We start from the raw sequence: 16,515 nt of genomic DNA, 5'->3' as shown, positions 1-16,515 counted from the left end.
TTAGCTGAAATGTTCTGAAAGCCAGAGTGTAGTTTTATCAGTCTTCTTCATACCTATACTGAATAATTTTCATCGCGCATGTGGAGCCTGGATGAGGTTTTTAACTTTTAAGCAAGTTTAAAACACCCACATCATCATGTTTGTTCATTCGTGTATGAACCAGTGTGTATTATTTTATCCATTTGACTTGTTGGATTTTACCTTTAGTCAGCAAAAATTTATTGATATTGGAATTTATTCTCCATGCAAATACTTAGTGGCATTGGTGTTGCTTGCTTGCTACTTTCCTGCTTTATTGTTTCAAATAGTTATTCATTCGTGTATGAACCAGTGTGTATTATTTTATCCATTTGACTTGTTGGAAATTACCTTTAATCAGCAAAAAATTTATTGATATTGCAATTTATTCTCCATGCAAATACTTAGTGGCATTGGTGTTGCTTGCATGCTACTTTCCTGCTTATTGTTTCAAATAGTTATATCTCATCAAGTGAATTCTAGTTTCTTTCTGAGGTTTTTAAAATTTTTACGCAGGTTAATCAAATCACATCATCCCCTTTCTTCATTACTGTTTGAACAAGTTTGTATAATTTTACTCATTTGACTTGTTGGATTTTATTTTTGAGCAGCATGAATTAACGTACATTCCAATTTCTTCCTTCAATTGGCTAGTGGATTTCACATTGATTACTTGTTACTTTCCTGTTTTACTCTGTCTATTTGTTATACCATGTCGAATAAGTTCTTTACTATTTTTATGTTACAGCTTGTGTAAACTATCATAATATGTTTCAGGTTGATGCTATGCCAGACACTCCAAGAATACAATGTGAATCTGCATGTCTTCCATCTGTCGAAAGTGAGCTCCGAGATATTCCAGTTAATATAAGCTTTTCTCAGTACAGAGTTCCAAATGGACGTTTGGATGCATATTTTGAAGAAGAAAGAATGCTAGAAGAAATGTTGTCTGTGGCCCCAGAGGACTATACTAATTTTAAAGCATATCATACTTCTCTTGGAGATACCTGTGCTGATATATTGAATGGAGGTTATATAAAAGTCAAGAACTTAATACCTTCCATAGGGGAGCTGGAGAATAATGATTCTTGTTTATGGGAGGTTCCTTATCCCTCATTTGATTGCGAGGGAAGCGGAATCCAGTTATGCACCGGTAGTCCATTTTTGCAGAGTCATAAGCAAGGATTTTCATTTGAGGATACAGCTGCAAGAGGAGTTTGCATGCAACTCCACAAAATGGAAGATTCCACAGAAAGAAATGAAAAAGATGTGACTGTAAGACATTCACAGAATACACAGAATGATTGGTATGACAGTGGTCCAGAAATGCAGCAACTGCACTTTGATCGATTTGCTGGGAAGAAATGGGACTCAGAGGTGAGAAAAAAACTCAATAAAGTATGATGACAGCTCAAAATAGATGCTTCTAATTTTCAAACACGTGATAATCTTCTATCTGACATACCTAGCACCTGCCACATCCACATTCTTGTGACTGGGAAAAATCAGCAGCTTTGCTGTGAAGTTGGAGGCAGCAGTAATTGTTGCCATTGTTTTTTGATTAAATTGGTTTATTGTGGGATGTATCAATAGGTTTGTTTGCACGTCTGTATATTAATTTATTAGGTCTTGATGTTCATTGGTTGCACAAGAGGAGCAAAAGGGATAGGAGTTTTGTGCACTCACGAAGTAAATTTGGATGCAGAATATCAAGGAAAATGAAGACTCTGTGCCTGAAGCTTTGCCAACATATATGACTGGTCAAATTGATGGTATGTGCACTTTGAAGATTTTCTTAACACTAAAAAAAATCAGTTTAGAATGACAAAGCTTATATTGTTCTTTGATGATTGCTGTATGATACTACTATAAGTGCAAAAAGAAAATATTAAATTCGAAAATTTAACTACTTAAGTCACGTTTGTTGGGTGCAGGGTTGTCGTTTCAAAAACATGATCAAATTGTATATGCTGCAAAGTCTGCTGCTTTTGTTTATAATTCTGTAGATTATGTTATAAGCATTACTATTAGTCATAACTTTAACATCAATGCATCTATATTTGTCTTCTCATGGGCTATTTGTAAACGAGGAACCTTCAGAGATAATTGAGGTGCCCACTAATATCTTTCAGACAACTATGAAAGATGAAAGCAATTGTTTGAACGATTTTGAGTCGCTGTCTCTGGACTTGACACCATCATCAAGCCCTGGGAATTCTAGCCCGGCATCTCGCTAGTGTCCGGCGTATACGTATGCGTATTCTGATGGGTCAACGTCACCATTCACCTTTTTAGCAGCCGGATGATTAACCGTCGACTGGTTTTGATCCGTATTCTTCTTATTCGTCATAGTAGTAGTGTACCGATAGCGAGGTGCGATAGCCAGGAGCGAGAGCGAGAGTAGTAGCCCGGATACCATACCCCCGCAATACTTCTTCTCCAGTTTACGCTTACGATTTCAATTCTTCATATACGACTTACTACGATTATAAGGGTAAGGGGCATGCCGCTTATTCATATACTACTGAGCCATGTAAACTGTCGTAGCGTATAGCCTCGATAGCCAGACTACTGAGCCCAGTTCAACCTGACCATTTCACCCGTTGTGTCACCCGGTGTTGTCGATGACCCGGAGTACTGGGAAGCTATGCCTATGGGAAATAAAATGTTCAATCTTAAAACATGTGATCAGATTTTGTCTGAACGATATTTATTAGATTCCAATAAGCCAGCAAGTATAGATCATGTTCAGAAAAGAGAAAACTCGGCATTTAAAAATGCTATAGGAATACTAACAAAACCATCATGTTTAGGTAAGGACTCACTACCTGAAGAGTTTCTACACAATTCAGGAACTTCTTTGGAGCATGGACCACATATGCAGGAATTGGAACTAAACTCATCAGAAGCAATGGTGGTTGGATTGCATATTGAAGATCCCAAACCCTCTAAAAGCCTCTCAATGTTTTTAAGCTGTGTTCCTTCATGCCCAGGTTCTGCAATGAGGTGCAATGCTAATTTGAACCCTGCCAAGGGCATTTTAGATTCAAATGTTGCTACCAATTCTGGATTAGTACGTGTTGCAACTACTAATGGTATTGTTACTGCTACATCATCAATCAGTACATGCTCCATTGAAGGTGTTGGATTCGGTGCATCATATACAGTCTCATCTAGATTGAGATTCAGAAAGAAAATAGAACCAAAAAACATTCCGTTTGTTGATAAAAAGAAAAGAGGGGTAGTTATGAATGAATCTCATGGATGTTTTGGTAAACAGCATATTGTTGTACCAGTCTTAGTTTTGAGCAGCAAAGACAGCTCTTCAGTTTTCTTTCAGCTTAGAAAGAGGTCATCATGGACAGGCTCTCTTGCTGTTTTTCTGGTAGCCTGTCTTGTTGACACATCAGTTTTTAACTTCTTTTTCTTCCTGTCATGGGGCGTTTGGCGATTTACTAGAAGTTTCCCACTTCTGTATTTTAGCAAAATGTTGCGATAATCATGATCAGGATTAAATCAGCGAGGGTCCGAAATTGGAAAAAATTGTAAAAATCAAGAAAAAACCAGTAAAAATTAGCAAAAAATCGGTAAATACGAAAATAATTCATTTTTTTAATATCTATATTCTAAAGCATCCACAACATAAAATAAATGTATTGACACATAAATATGAAAAGAGAACTAATATATAAGATGTGTAATATGTTTAGTGCTACATCACACATAACAATGAATCTTGTTCTGAACACTGAGTCCCGACTCAAACTCAAAATATCAACAAAAAATATAATAATTCATCTCATATCATGAGTCATAATATCATATACAATGAAATGAACCAAGTAACTAGTACTACCTCAAAATATCAACAAAAAATATAATAATTCATCTCATATCATGAGTCATAATATCATATACAATGAAATGAACCAAGTAACTAGTACTACTGATTTCCTCTGCTCCTCTTGGGAGAAAATATAACAACTTCCCCTCTAGATGAAGAAGGCCCTAGGGCTGGCAGTGGACTCTCTTGTGCTCTAGAAGCTAAAGAACTAGGAGCTATAGGAGGTAGACCATGTCTTCTACTGGTGACCATGGTAGGTGGTGTCACCTCCTCCTTCTCTGTCGTTGCTACCCCCTCCACTACCTCCTTTTCTAACTAATCAGGGGCCGACTACATTATAGGCCTCTCGGCCTCAACCCTCCATGCAACAGTGGTGTCAATCCCATGCAATGAGATAGCATCCACAATCAGGTGCCCTCTCAAGTTGCCTCACCCACAATCGGAGATTGTAGTAGACGTAGACCATGTCATTAAGGCACTGGGACTCCAGCCTATACAAGGGTCATAAATTAATAAATTATAAATAATAAATTAATAATTAGATAAAATTTAAAATTAAAATAATAAATTATATTGTTTATTATTTAATGAATTCAAAAAATTAATTGAATTTTTTTATTATTATTTAACCTCTTGCGCTTCTTGGTGTGTATTTTTTCAAATACACTAGTGGCACTCGCATCTGCAAAAGCTACATGTTTTTCCGAGCACTCGAATGGCAAGCCTTTGGAGATTGGGTTCTCTGCCACCATAGCTTCTCCTCCATGCATCTACAAAAAATAAGATAAACATAAGAAAAAAATTGAAATTTGAAAGTTGAAGCAAAGTATGAAGAGACTATGAAATTTGAAACAAAATAAAGTTTACCGTGCATTTTAGTCTTCCTATCCACAATATCCATGTTAAAGTTAAATGTGTCCCCTGCCATCTTGTATATTTCCATTTCTTTGGAGATTTTTGCACGTTTTGCTAGAGATGGGACCATCTTCTGAACAAAAGTGAAGAATTCATCCATGACCTCAACATCAAATAAGAAACCGTAGGAGTAAAAAAAATGTGGGGTTAAAGTAGATCCCTGCAACATGAATGAGATGATGGAGTGTATTGTTCCATCGCTCATCAATCATTTCCAATATTAGTTGTTGTTTCTCAAACCCGTGATCCCCCTTATCATCAAAATAGCTACAAATGGACTTTTTGGCCATATCCATGGCCTCATACAAGTAGCCCATTGCAGGCTTGTCTCCATCAACTAATCAAAAAACCTTTACCAAAGGTTCAGTAATGCTACACACCTCTTGCACACCCGCCCAAAATCTTTCTTGGTATGAAACTAGCCTGCATATGGCCTCTCCTCTTGGTTTGCGGCTATATGACAAAGCATGCCACTCGTCTGAAAGAAACATTCTCTTCACATCCCACATAGAATTCAAGAGGGCTTGATGAGATATGAAGTTAGTGGCAAATCGTGTAATAGCAGTGCGAACCAACTCCTTGTTGTTGGTGAATGTTCTCATCAAATGAAGCACAAATGCATGATCATATATAAATTTTGTAATGCTTTTTGATTATTCAACAATGTCCTTGACAAAAAGAATTTTTCCAATGTCCTCCAACATCAAGTCAATCTAGTGTCCAAGACAAGGTGTACAAAATAAGTTAGGATGCCTCTCCATAAGCATCTTGCCAACAACATAATTTGCAACATTGTCCTTTATGACTTGGACAACATATTGTAGACCCACCTCCCGAATGGACACACCCAACAATTCACATAATAACCGTGCATTTTTGAACTGTGTAGATGCAACAATAGATTTCATAAACATTATCCCCTTGGGATAATTAACCAAGAAGTTAATAAGGGTTCTACTTTTTTGATTGGTCCAACCATCTAACATCACAGTGCATCCTGTGTGTGCCCATGAGCCCGTAAACTCCTCCAATTTCTTAGTGCATTCAACCATTTCATTTTGAAGAATACGCCCTCTAAAGTCATCATAGGAATGGTCTTTGTACCTCGGGCCAACAATAGCAATAGCATCAATCGCGGGCTGGAAGAATGGTTGTGCACCAGTCATGGTTCTAGGAACAAAAAAATGATGAGGCAACTATGGGGTTAACTGCAGATGCTGATGCCGAAGAAGAACAAGTACCACTCTCACGGTCACATTCCAATCCCACCACTCTACCCCCTGCCATTTGACTCTTTGGAGTTGCCTTCGTCACTTTGGTTGTCTTTATTTCTTCCAATGATTTGAGGGCTTTGCAGATGATTTACATTTGTGCAAGGCCCCATTTCATGTCCAAGATTTTATGAAAGGTGGAATTTCAATATGTATACCGCCTTGTCATATGATGCCCACTTAACTTGCAACTCAAATTTGATCTATCAAACCCTCCATAAGGTCCAAATATTCATAGAGGGTCTAATTTCGTTGGCATGTTTGTAACTTTGTTGAACTCTTGAGTTTTAATGTAAGATTGAAGTTAGAACCAAGGGCACAAGAAGAATTGCAAGTTAAACAAATGAAATTAAAGTTTACATACAACATTTTGAATCTTTGATTAAAAAATTCCTCAACTCAATGCAACAATAACGACAAAAAAACACATTCGAACCCAAGAAAATTCATGGAAAAAAACAAGAGCACAAGAAGAATTTAAACAAATAAAACTAATGATCAAGATTTAACATTTATGACCAAAAAAACCCACTCCACTAAATGCAACAAAAATGACAAAAAAATGCATTCAAATCCAAGCAAAAATCATGGAAACTATATGGGTGATAGAAACCCAAGGAAAAACAAGGAAGAAACAAAAAATAGGGCTAAATTTGATGCCCACACCTGAAAACCATGCCCCATTGAAGAAAATTGGTCCAAACTTGATTTTTTTTTGCTTGGGATGCTAAATTCCTTCACTTTTCTCATCTCTTTCCCTTGTAGATGAGTTCTCCTCCTCCTTAGCTCTCACCCTTGCTCTTTGTATGCAAAATGAATTAAAAAAACCAAAAGAGACTTTAAAAACTCGTTGTCGCGTGGCCCAGTAATTTTTTTGCATCAAATCGCGATTTTGTCGGTAAAATCCCGATAAAAATGTGATATTTTCAAAGCGAAAAATTCATAACATCATTACAAGGCATGCAACGAACACACTATGGATGCCCCATTGATAGTTATCCTAGATGCTGGCTAAACTCATATATCGTATTCTCTTGGAATCATAAATTTATGTTAGAGGCTATTGTATATTTAGTTAGTTCTCTTACAACACGTTAGAGGGTTTAGTACCAGACAGTTCCCAAACAACCCCACCAGACGGGTTCATCCCGAGCCGTATTAGAGCAGCGAGAGACTTATCCAGAGCTTCTTTCCTTTGGATGTTAGGAGTATCCCTCGCTCCTACATTGCCTCCAGGATTATGCAACCAGACCCCTTGTTGGATCCAAAAGACTTCAATAACGAACCAATGCCACTGTTGACCCCCTCGCCGTCGGCTATCACACTCAGGTAGTCTTGACATCATCGACCTCCAGCCTTGGACTTATTCACTTAGGCTTCTACATGGTTTGGTTGTATACATGTTTATGACGCTGTTCTATGATTGTATCCTTATTTACTTCATTTTGTCCAAGATTCAGCGTTGGCATTTTCTAGGAGTTTCATTTGCACTCGCACATTGTACTCGTGCTGGTTGTATCCTTCAGTTTGATTGACCTATTTATCGTCATTCGTTGGATATTAATAAAATTATCTTATCTTATTTTTTTTGAGAAATCAATGCTAGTAGAGTTAAGGTTATATTTATCTTTCTAGATAATTACTTGTGAATTATGTTGGCTTCTTTTATTTCTTTGTTATATTATCTTTCATCAAGCAATTACTAAATTATGTGTGTATGAAGATCACAAAAACACAAGACACAAGATGTAGTCACTCTGCCAGAGAAAAACCCCTATCTAGACCTCTTCCAACCACCAAGTCAGCCTCCTCTTCCAGCAACTTTGACCTAGAACTTTGACCTTGCAGCAACAACACTTCGACCTTGCAGAAGTGACACTTCGACCCAACAAACAGCAGCAACAACTGTAGCAACAATTTCAACTTGACAAGAAAGACTTTGATCTCCTAGAGGAATCCACACGATAGAGAGATAGATAGCCCAAAATTTCAATTTTCTCTTTTTCTTCATCTTTCCCCAACTTCGCACTCCTTTTAGCCTCCTTTCCTACTTCTCACTTTTCCAACTCTTTCTTCTAGATATTGAACTTGTGAGAGAAAGAGAGTGAATTGCTCCAAATTAATTCAAACTTCTTTGTATATATAGCCTTCTAGTGAGGTCGAATTTCCCTTCTTGAAGCTGACTTGATCTCCTTGAGGCCGACTTGTTGTGGAGGGGACAAATAGCATATTTGACTCAATATTAATTCTTTTTACACGATTCAAAAGCCCAAGAAGGGTCTCTTTAAATGGAGAATGACTCTAATGACTCAGAATAAATGCCAAAAGTCCTCAATGGGGACTTTGACCTAAAACATGATGACCCACGCATGAAACCCATGCTTTAATAAGTCAAAATAATAATAATAATTTTTTTTCATAGTACATTTTATTGTGACTCAAATACAATTATGAAGACCGAACCTAGTTACATTTTTCAACACTCTCCCTTAACTAGGGAGGTATTCATACTTACATATACAAGTACGTGGAAGATCTCAAAACATATGAACTATGAGGAGTTAAGGCATAGCGATGTCATGGACTAGATTCTTGACTAGGGCAATCTATCCAAGGTCCTTCAATAGTTTAGGCACTCACGGTGTCATAGAGTAGATTCCTGACCAGGGCAATCTATCCGAGTGGGACTATGATGGACTATAACTTTCAGCCAGTTTAGGTACCATCAGGCTTACTTGCTAACCATTAACCCAGGAATCGAGGTGTGTATCCGAGGTCAGAGCTCTATGACCAATGCCATGCTCCCTACTTCGAGATCTAGATATCAACACATAGTGCCGATCGGATGTCCTCCTAGGCAATGTGTCTCACACACAAATCCTCAACACTCTTGATTATTCCAATCGGTAGCAAATCCTCTCCGATCAAACAAATCGATAACAAATTTCTCTCGTGTAAACAACATGTTATTAAACCTCTGAGAGATTTACCTATACAAACACAACCCCAATCAACAACAAAGCTTCAAATGTACATAAGTAAACACAAACCTCAGGGGTCTTTCAAACAACTTGATGTTGCTTCTCAATTTATCATAGTAGGACTTTCAAACGAATCTTGACTGAAGATTTCTCAATCATACATCTTCCTTTCCTACTTCACATGAAACAACATATTCTACAATCAGATCCTGCTTTCCTTATCTCAGTAGCCACTCAAAATGCATTTTCCAATTTCTTCTTTCAAGGTGTCCATCATGACTATGCTATGCCCTCTCTTTTAACTAGGGATATTTAGAGTATCAAACTTCGACTAGGGCTTAGTTCCAAACCTAAGGATGTATGACCATCGACAATTAGGTCAACACATATATCTAGGATTCCATCATCAAGCATATCATAGCAACATATGTTAGTCAAATCTAATGTCACAAACACATTTAGACATCTAACATATTTGATTAGATGGACAAACATATGCCTAGGGTTTCTTTCCTGGTACATTATCTAAAATGAGCGTCTTGCTTATAAACCCTTCCAAACCCTAAATATCTAGGATTTCAACACATAACATAGCAAACCCTAATTTAACAATACTTTAGAGGTTTGCGATTTTAGACATCACCATTCAGACAAGTTAGGGTTTTCATAACCATACCAAAACCCCAAACATGACATCATCAAAGCATCAAACATTTTCTTTAGACTTCAACAATAACCCTAAGTAGGCTAGGGTTTCACACATTATCATCGACATACCCTTAAGTTAGGGTTTTACAAAGAACCTTTTTACAATTCCACAAGAATAATTAAAGATATAAGGAGGGTAGATTTATCTAATGTCACAAACGCATTTAGACATCTAACATATTTGATTAGATGGACAAACATATGCCTAGGGTTTCTTTCCTAGTACATTATCTAAAATGAGCGTCTTGCTTATAAACCCTTCCAAACCCTAAATATCTAGGATTTCAACACATAACATAGCAAACCCTAATTTAACAATACTTTAGAGGTTTGCGGTTTTAGACATCACCATTCAGACAAGTTAGGGTTTTCATAACCATACCAAAACCCCATACATGACATCATCAAAGCATCAAACATTTTCTTTAGACTTCAACATTAACCCTAAGTAGGCTAGGGTTTCACACATTATCATCGACATACCCTTAAGTTAGGGTTTTACAAAGAACCTTTTTACAGTTCCACAAGAATAATCAAAGATATAAGGAGGGTAGATTTATCTAATGATAAATCACCTGATCAAGAATATTTATGATTAATGAGAGCTAGGCACGATAATGTTAGTAATGTAGAATAAATTTCCAAAACTAATGAATATACCTTCATCATGAAGAGAATAATGTTTGTGGTTTAAGGCTTACCCTTGTTTCTTAACAAACCTTATAATTCCAATGCTTTGTCTTGTGTGGTCTTCTTCACAATTCTTGAGCAGATCGGTAGGCTTTGTAGGACATCAATTCCAATGCTTTGTTGTTTGAGGTCTTCTTTATAACCCTTGAGCATTTAGCAAGCCTTTCTTAAACAAGGAAAAATATAGAAGACATGTTATTTGCATCTTAATACAAATACATCTTAGATAAGAAAATGCAACCAAATATAAAAAAGACAACACAAGGAGTGAGATACTTATCTTTGGAAAATGGTGAGGGCTCCCTTTCAATCCAATCTCGAGGGATGCCTATAGCTTTATCAAAACAATTCAAAAATGTTTTTCCAAAGCATGTTAAACCTAGAAATCAAAACATAAAGGAAAACAATTCAAAACTTAGAGTAGAAGGATCTGCAAGGGATAGAGTCCCTAAGAGTTCTTAGCAAATAGGTATTTGACTTCAGGGCCTTCCATCTTGTTCTTCTTTGGTGAAACTTCTTTGGCAAAGTTTGCTTGATCCTTGTCCCTCTTTTGTTCCTAGGATTATTAGGACAATCACTTCTATAGTGACCCATCTTGTGACAATTGTAGCATTCTATCTTGAATAGGTATACCTTCCTTCTTGGCTCTTTAGACTTCTTGATTTCTTTGTAGACTCCTTCACTTTTGCTTTTATTAGATCCAAGACTTTATTCTTTTCGAGGATGAGATTTATCATCTTTTTCCAAGCATTGTAATTGGATGCCCTTTCTAATTTGTTCTCTCCCTTTATTGTGTTAGACATTGTCCTTGAAGATAGTAAGCTTCTTTCCTTATAAGGTCTCCGTATATGATCCTTTGATCAACTTCTTGAGGTTCCTTAGATTCCTTTCAATAGATTCTTAAACTGCCTTTTTCCTCCTCCTTCACGTTAGCTCCATTCTCCAGCTTCAATGATGTTGATCCCATGCCTTTAACAACATATAGCTTTTGTTGTCTCCCAATTCCACTGCATGAGAAAATGGTTCCTTTGATAGAATGCGAAGTTATTTACTCTTCCCTGTCATATGCCTTGATGCTCCACTGTTAATAATCCATGCATTATCACCGTTAAGTGAACCTGTAACTATAAGTGCAACCAATAACCCTGGACTTCTGACCTTTTTGAATAAGTAATAGAAGATATTTTTCATCTAGCTTCCCGCTGTATTGAATCCCATTCTCATATGACTTATCATAGAGGGAGTACCCATTTCCTTCAAGGATCTTCGATATTCCTTGACCTTAGCTCGGATACCACGTTGAGAAATCAAAGCTAGTAGAGTTAGGGTTAGATATCTCTTTCTTGATAATTACTTGTAAATTATGTTGGCTTCTTTTACTTCTTTGTTATATCGTCTTTCCTCAAGCAATTACCAAATTATGTGTATGAAGATTAAAAAAACACAAGACACAAGATGTAGGCACTTTGCTAGGGAAAAACCCCTATCTATGGGAAAACCCAGTCAAAATCTCTTCCTTCAATAGTTTTCTTGAGACTCTTCAACCTAGACATAGACCTCCTCCAACCAGCAAGTCAACCTCCTGTTCCAACAACTTCGACGTAGAACTTTGACCTTGCAACAACAACACTTCGACTCAACAAATGGCATCAACAACAACAACAATTTGATAGAGCCGAGATGCACATGAAAAAGGGAGAAGTCGAGCTACATTATGGAGGAAAGCAAGATCGGTGGAGCCTATTTCACTGAATTCTTTTAGATTCTGTGGGTACTCCTCCCAATTAGTAGATTTTCACCACTATCATTCCAATAATGACACAACCTTATATCCGATTGCATTGCAAATCATTCTGAAGATATCTGTGGATGAGGTGCCAACATGACCCCTTAGAGAATTCATGGGCATGGATTTGTGATATAGCTTCATAGTTGGTTTAGATTGTTGCCAACAACTCTTAGATCTAAACATTCATGGTTTTTTGGTTTTCTTCGGTTCAACCTTTCGGGTTTTACCACGTGTTCATGACTTTGACCTTTGGCTTTTGGGTGTGGCTCATTGCATTGTTCAACACTCTCAACGTTCAGAACAAACTCAACCTTTTGTTCCTCAAATCTTATTTGTTTGAGCTTTTCCCTTGATCTGTGCTTCCTCCTCTATACATGGTCTTGGCATCATTCTAGTACATTTTAACTTCGTTGACGTGCCTTTGCTCATTGTGTATTGCTCTAATTATTAGGGTTTGACATAACCACCCATAGATCGAGTTTTGAGCAACCAAGGAGAAGCTGTGTTGGGAGTGGACCCATAGGTGCACCCGATGTGGCTTGGACTAGCCCATGCCTCGATGATAACCCCTACATAAGTAAGTTTCCTCTAAAACCACGATTCTTCGCAACACTTATCTAAAATCCCTCGATCCTATATAGGACAAAGAGATCAATGACTTAGGCCAAAGGGACATGCGATGGCCAACTATCACAAGGTCTAAGACACCTAATATGATGACTCATATGTTTGTTACCAGGCTTTTGACTTGTGATTTTGGGCATGCAATGGTGATCAATCCAATGTGAAAATGCATGCATCCCTACTAACATGTGGGGTAATAGCTGGCTCCAACTGTGATACACATGCTCAACTCTGGAGGGTTGTGAGAACGCTAGAATCTTCCACGTGCCACCTGAAACAACTCAAGCGTAAAATAGTAGAATAGAGTTGGGCCAAAGTCCTATCCTTCCCTAACATGGCAGTAGATCGAAACGAAATAGTAACCAACTAAAGCCAAACTGTATAATTAATATAATAAGAGAAATAACACCACATTAAAGAAATTAAAATCACATGAGCAAAATTTAAAACTAATTAAAAAGAAATTTGAATGAATGAAAACAAAATATTCATACTAATATAATGCTCATGCTAAAGAGCTTATTCATTCAATCCTACTCGAATGTACAAGTGATGAAGTATGTTAGGTCATATGATCAATGCAACCAACAAATTAATTCATAATCATCAGGGATTTTACGTCTATGCTTGGTTGCTAAGAAAAATAGTGAAACATCAAACTGAGATAAGTATACTAACCAACTCCATTCTTGTCTTGGATCACATTTGAGGGGGAATCTTCATCATGTGGAAGAAAATCGAAGGAATTCCATGTTCACCTGTATTATTGTAAACATCTTCAATCATTAAAACAATATGGCTGATATAATTTTGTTTCCAATCTTAGGTGTAATACCACTTATCATTGTTGTTAGCAATGAATAAGCAAGGAATGTTTTGGTTTCGTCTCCAACTAGGACCTCCACAAATAGTGTTGTCCACTGGGGTTGCCCCTAATCACATGCATGGCACCAATGATGAGACAACTTAGTAAAATCTGGAATATATTAAATCTCACGACTTATGGTTAGCTGTTTTGGAAAAAGATATTGGAAGTTCCTAAAATATGTCTAAATTTGAGGATGTTATGGTTTTCCCAGTATTGCAATGTTCATGTCCTTCATGTCAAATGGATCTCTGTATATCTGAGAATCACATGTCAAGGACATCCATTGCTAAAAGGTATATATTGCGTCAAAACCTGCGCATATGCTTGCTCTTATATGAGTTCACATGGTTGCTCATACTCCATGGAAAAACTAGGTTCTTCATGAGGCCATGCATGACACCACATGCATGGCACCAATGATGAGACAACTTAGTAAAATCCAGAATATATTAAATCTAACGACTTATGGTTAGCTGATTTGAAAAAAAGATACTAGAAGCTCCTAAAATATGTCTAAATTTGAGGATGTTATGTTTGCCCACTATTGCAACATTCATGTCCTTCATGTCAAATGGATCTTTGTATATTTGAGAATCACATGTCAAGGAATCCATTGCTAAAAGGTATATATTGTGTCATAACCGTGCATATGCCTACTCTTATATGAGTTCACATGGTTGCTCATACTCCATGGAAAAACTAGGTTCTTCAAGAGGCCAAAATTTTGGAATTTGACATCTCTTTGTGTATGTGTCATATATAGGATCACTAGTGAAGAAAGAACATCTCAAATCCCATTTACATATGTTAACTTTGATGAATGAGGCAATACTTTACATTTTTTGTCGTCATTGTTCAAAAACATCCTTGGTTTTTGAATCCTCCTTTCTCCAATTTAGCAGTTGGTGTGTCATGTAGGTCAATTGCTTGGAAAGCAGTGTAGGATGTGGAACTTGGAGGAGGGAGGGGAGGGGATTCTAGAATATCCTGACATCAAGATTTTCCCACATTATTGTTCTTCAATTATTTGTTGATTCTTGATGAAGGAACCAAGAGATTCGTCTTCACTGCGCTTTAGCTTAGTGTCTTTATCTGTTTGAGAATTCTATGTTAGGGAAACAAGGCCGAGTTACTTGTCTACAAGGTAAAGGGTCAAATGAAGGCTGTTGAATTGGTATTTGTTTGCTGGTTGATTAGAGGAAAGTTGTGTAAGGTTTTGTTGGAGGAATATGTGATAGGCTCGAGCTCTGTCCACTATGGAGGGCTATGCAAAAGTCCTAGTACAGGGCTGAAATATCTCAACATTGGAAACAAGGCTAAAAGGCCTTAGGTTTCCTAGCAGACAGGGCTGAGGCCTGTCCAAGGAGACCGCAAACTAAAAAGGGGGGCTAAAGGCTAAGGAGGCTGGTGTAGCAACATAGTGACCTTAGTGTGGTATCCCAATCTTGTGGGTGGCCAGTGAATGAGTCTTGGGTTGCTGTTCTATGCAGAGGAGGGTTGTTGAGAATGTGATATAAAGTTTGTTCAAGAAAGGAGCCTTGAACAACAAGGGTAAAGGGCTAATATGCAATAAGTTTGAAGCACTAAATTTACCATGTAGCTGAAGTATTTGAACGCTGATGTATCTAGTGTATTTGATGGGTTAAATGCACTGTGAGTCGCTGTTGGGATAGAGATTAGAAAGGCCCCTAATCACTGTGTTATGTAGCGAAAGGACTGCCAGAGGAGCAATAGACAAGATGATGTAAAGGATTGAAGTCTAAAGGATTGCCTTTAGCAAGTAAGTCATGCATTGTCTTTGTATTTGGTTGATTATATTGTAGATTTGAAGAAGCATATGTCAAGCCCTAATTTGTATACTAGCTATACTAGTGCTCTGAAGGGGTCATGATACCTGGTACGAGAGCACCATGATTCTTTTGTTGATGGATTAATAAAAATCGAGATTTGGGCTCAAAATCTTTGTGTACTTTATTGATTTCACTGTGCGCTGTGCAAAGTCCTTGTAAGTTGTGGGTTCCTAGTGTGTTTATGTGCGTGATTAGCCATAGACTAGATCTAGGGCCTAAGGAAAAATTCAACACACTTATGTCTAAAAATATCCACACCTTTTGGATCTAATTAGGGGCGACTTCTAACAAGACATCTCTTGTCTTTTGGATTCAACTAGGGGCGACTTCTAGTGAGACGTATCCTACCTTGGGGTCAACTAGGTGGTGAATGATACTATTCTTCAGGTTGAAGCGGCCTCCTTAAAGATTGGTTCAACCTTCCTCCAAGCGATTCACCTACAAAAAAAAGATGAAGTAGACTATTGCCTAGTCCAACTTTTCTGCATGGCTATGGAGCTCCCTAAGAAATCTTCCCTCCAATTGCTGTGTAGTCCTACTTATTCCGGAAATATTTTATGTTTTGTCTTGTTACAACATAAATCAAGAAAAAAAATACAGGAAAAAGCAACCCACATGAAGGTTAGCAAAAGGAGTTCGTTTATTGCAATAGGTTCAACCTCGCTAGAGCTGGACAATGGAGGAAATATTCATCTCAGCAATATCTTGTTTGTTCTAGGTTTGCACAAGAATTTACTTTCCATTTCATGTGTAGAAGATAAGGGTGATATAATTGCTTTCATATATTGAAAGGTTGTAGTATGGGACAAAAACTCAAGCATAGAAGATGTAAGTATGATTGAGATTCGTGAAGGAAGACTTTACAGATTAGTGACTCCCCTCGCTCAAGCCTTCGTTCACATTGAAGTTAGCCCATGTGAACTTTGACATAAAAGATTTGGTCATCTTCACTACAAA

General features: G+C 37.4%; 1 protein-coding gene across 7 annotated transcripts in view; it reads left to right on the top strand.

The window, feature by feature from the left end:
- The window catches only part of LOC149218436 (NAC domain-containing protein 54-like), a 171,079-nt gene that overhangs the window by 106,053 nt on the left and 48,511 nt on the right, over nucleotides 1-16,515 (top strand). For 6 of the 7 annotated variants that reach the window (XM_089383998.1, XM_089384002.1, XM_089383995.1 and 3 more), the window contains 2 exons: nucleotides 796-1,395; nucleotides 1,724-1,790. In XM_089383998.1, the coding sequence (XP_089240124.1) occupies nucleotides 796-1,395; nucleotides 1,724-1,790 (667 nt within the window). Of the gene's footprint in view, nucleotides 1-795; nucleotides 1,396-1,723; nucleotides 1,791-1,952; nucleotides 3,711-16,515 lie in introns of those variants that run through there. The other variant, XM_089383997.1, reaches the window with a different exon arrangement.

The sequence above is a fragment of the Pinus tabuliformis genome, chromosome Q (genome assembly GCF_031772625.1).
Source record: "Pinus tabuliformis cultivar Carrire ecotype Pingquan chromosome Q, CPIR1, whole genome shotgun sequence".
In the NCBI taxonomy this organism is placed as follows: domain Eukaryota; kingdom Viridiplantae; phylum Streptophyta; class Pinopsida; order Pinales; family Pinaceae; genus Pinus; species Pinus tabuliformis.
The sequence above is the reverse complement of the archived record's forward strand: the minus strand, read 5'-3'. Positions and strand labels throughout refer to the sequence as shown.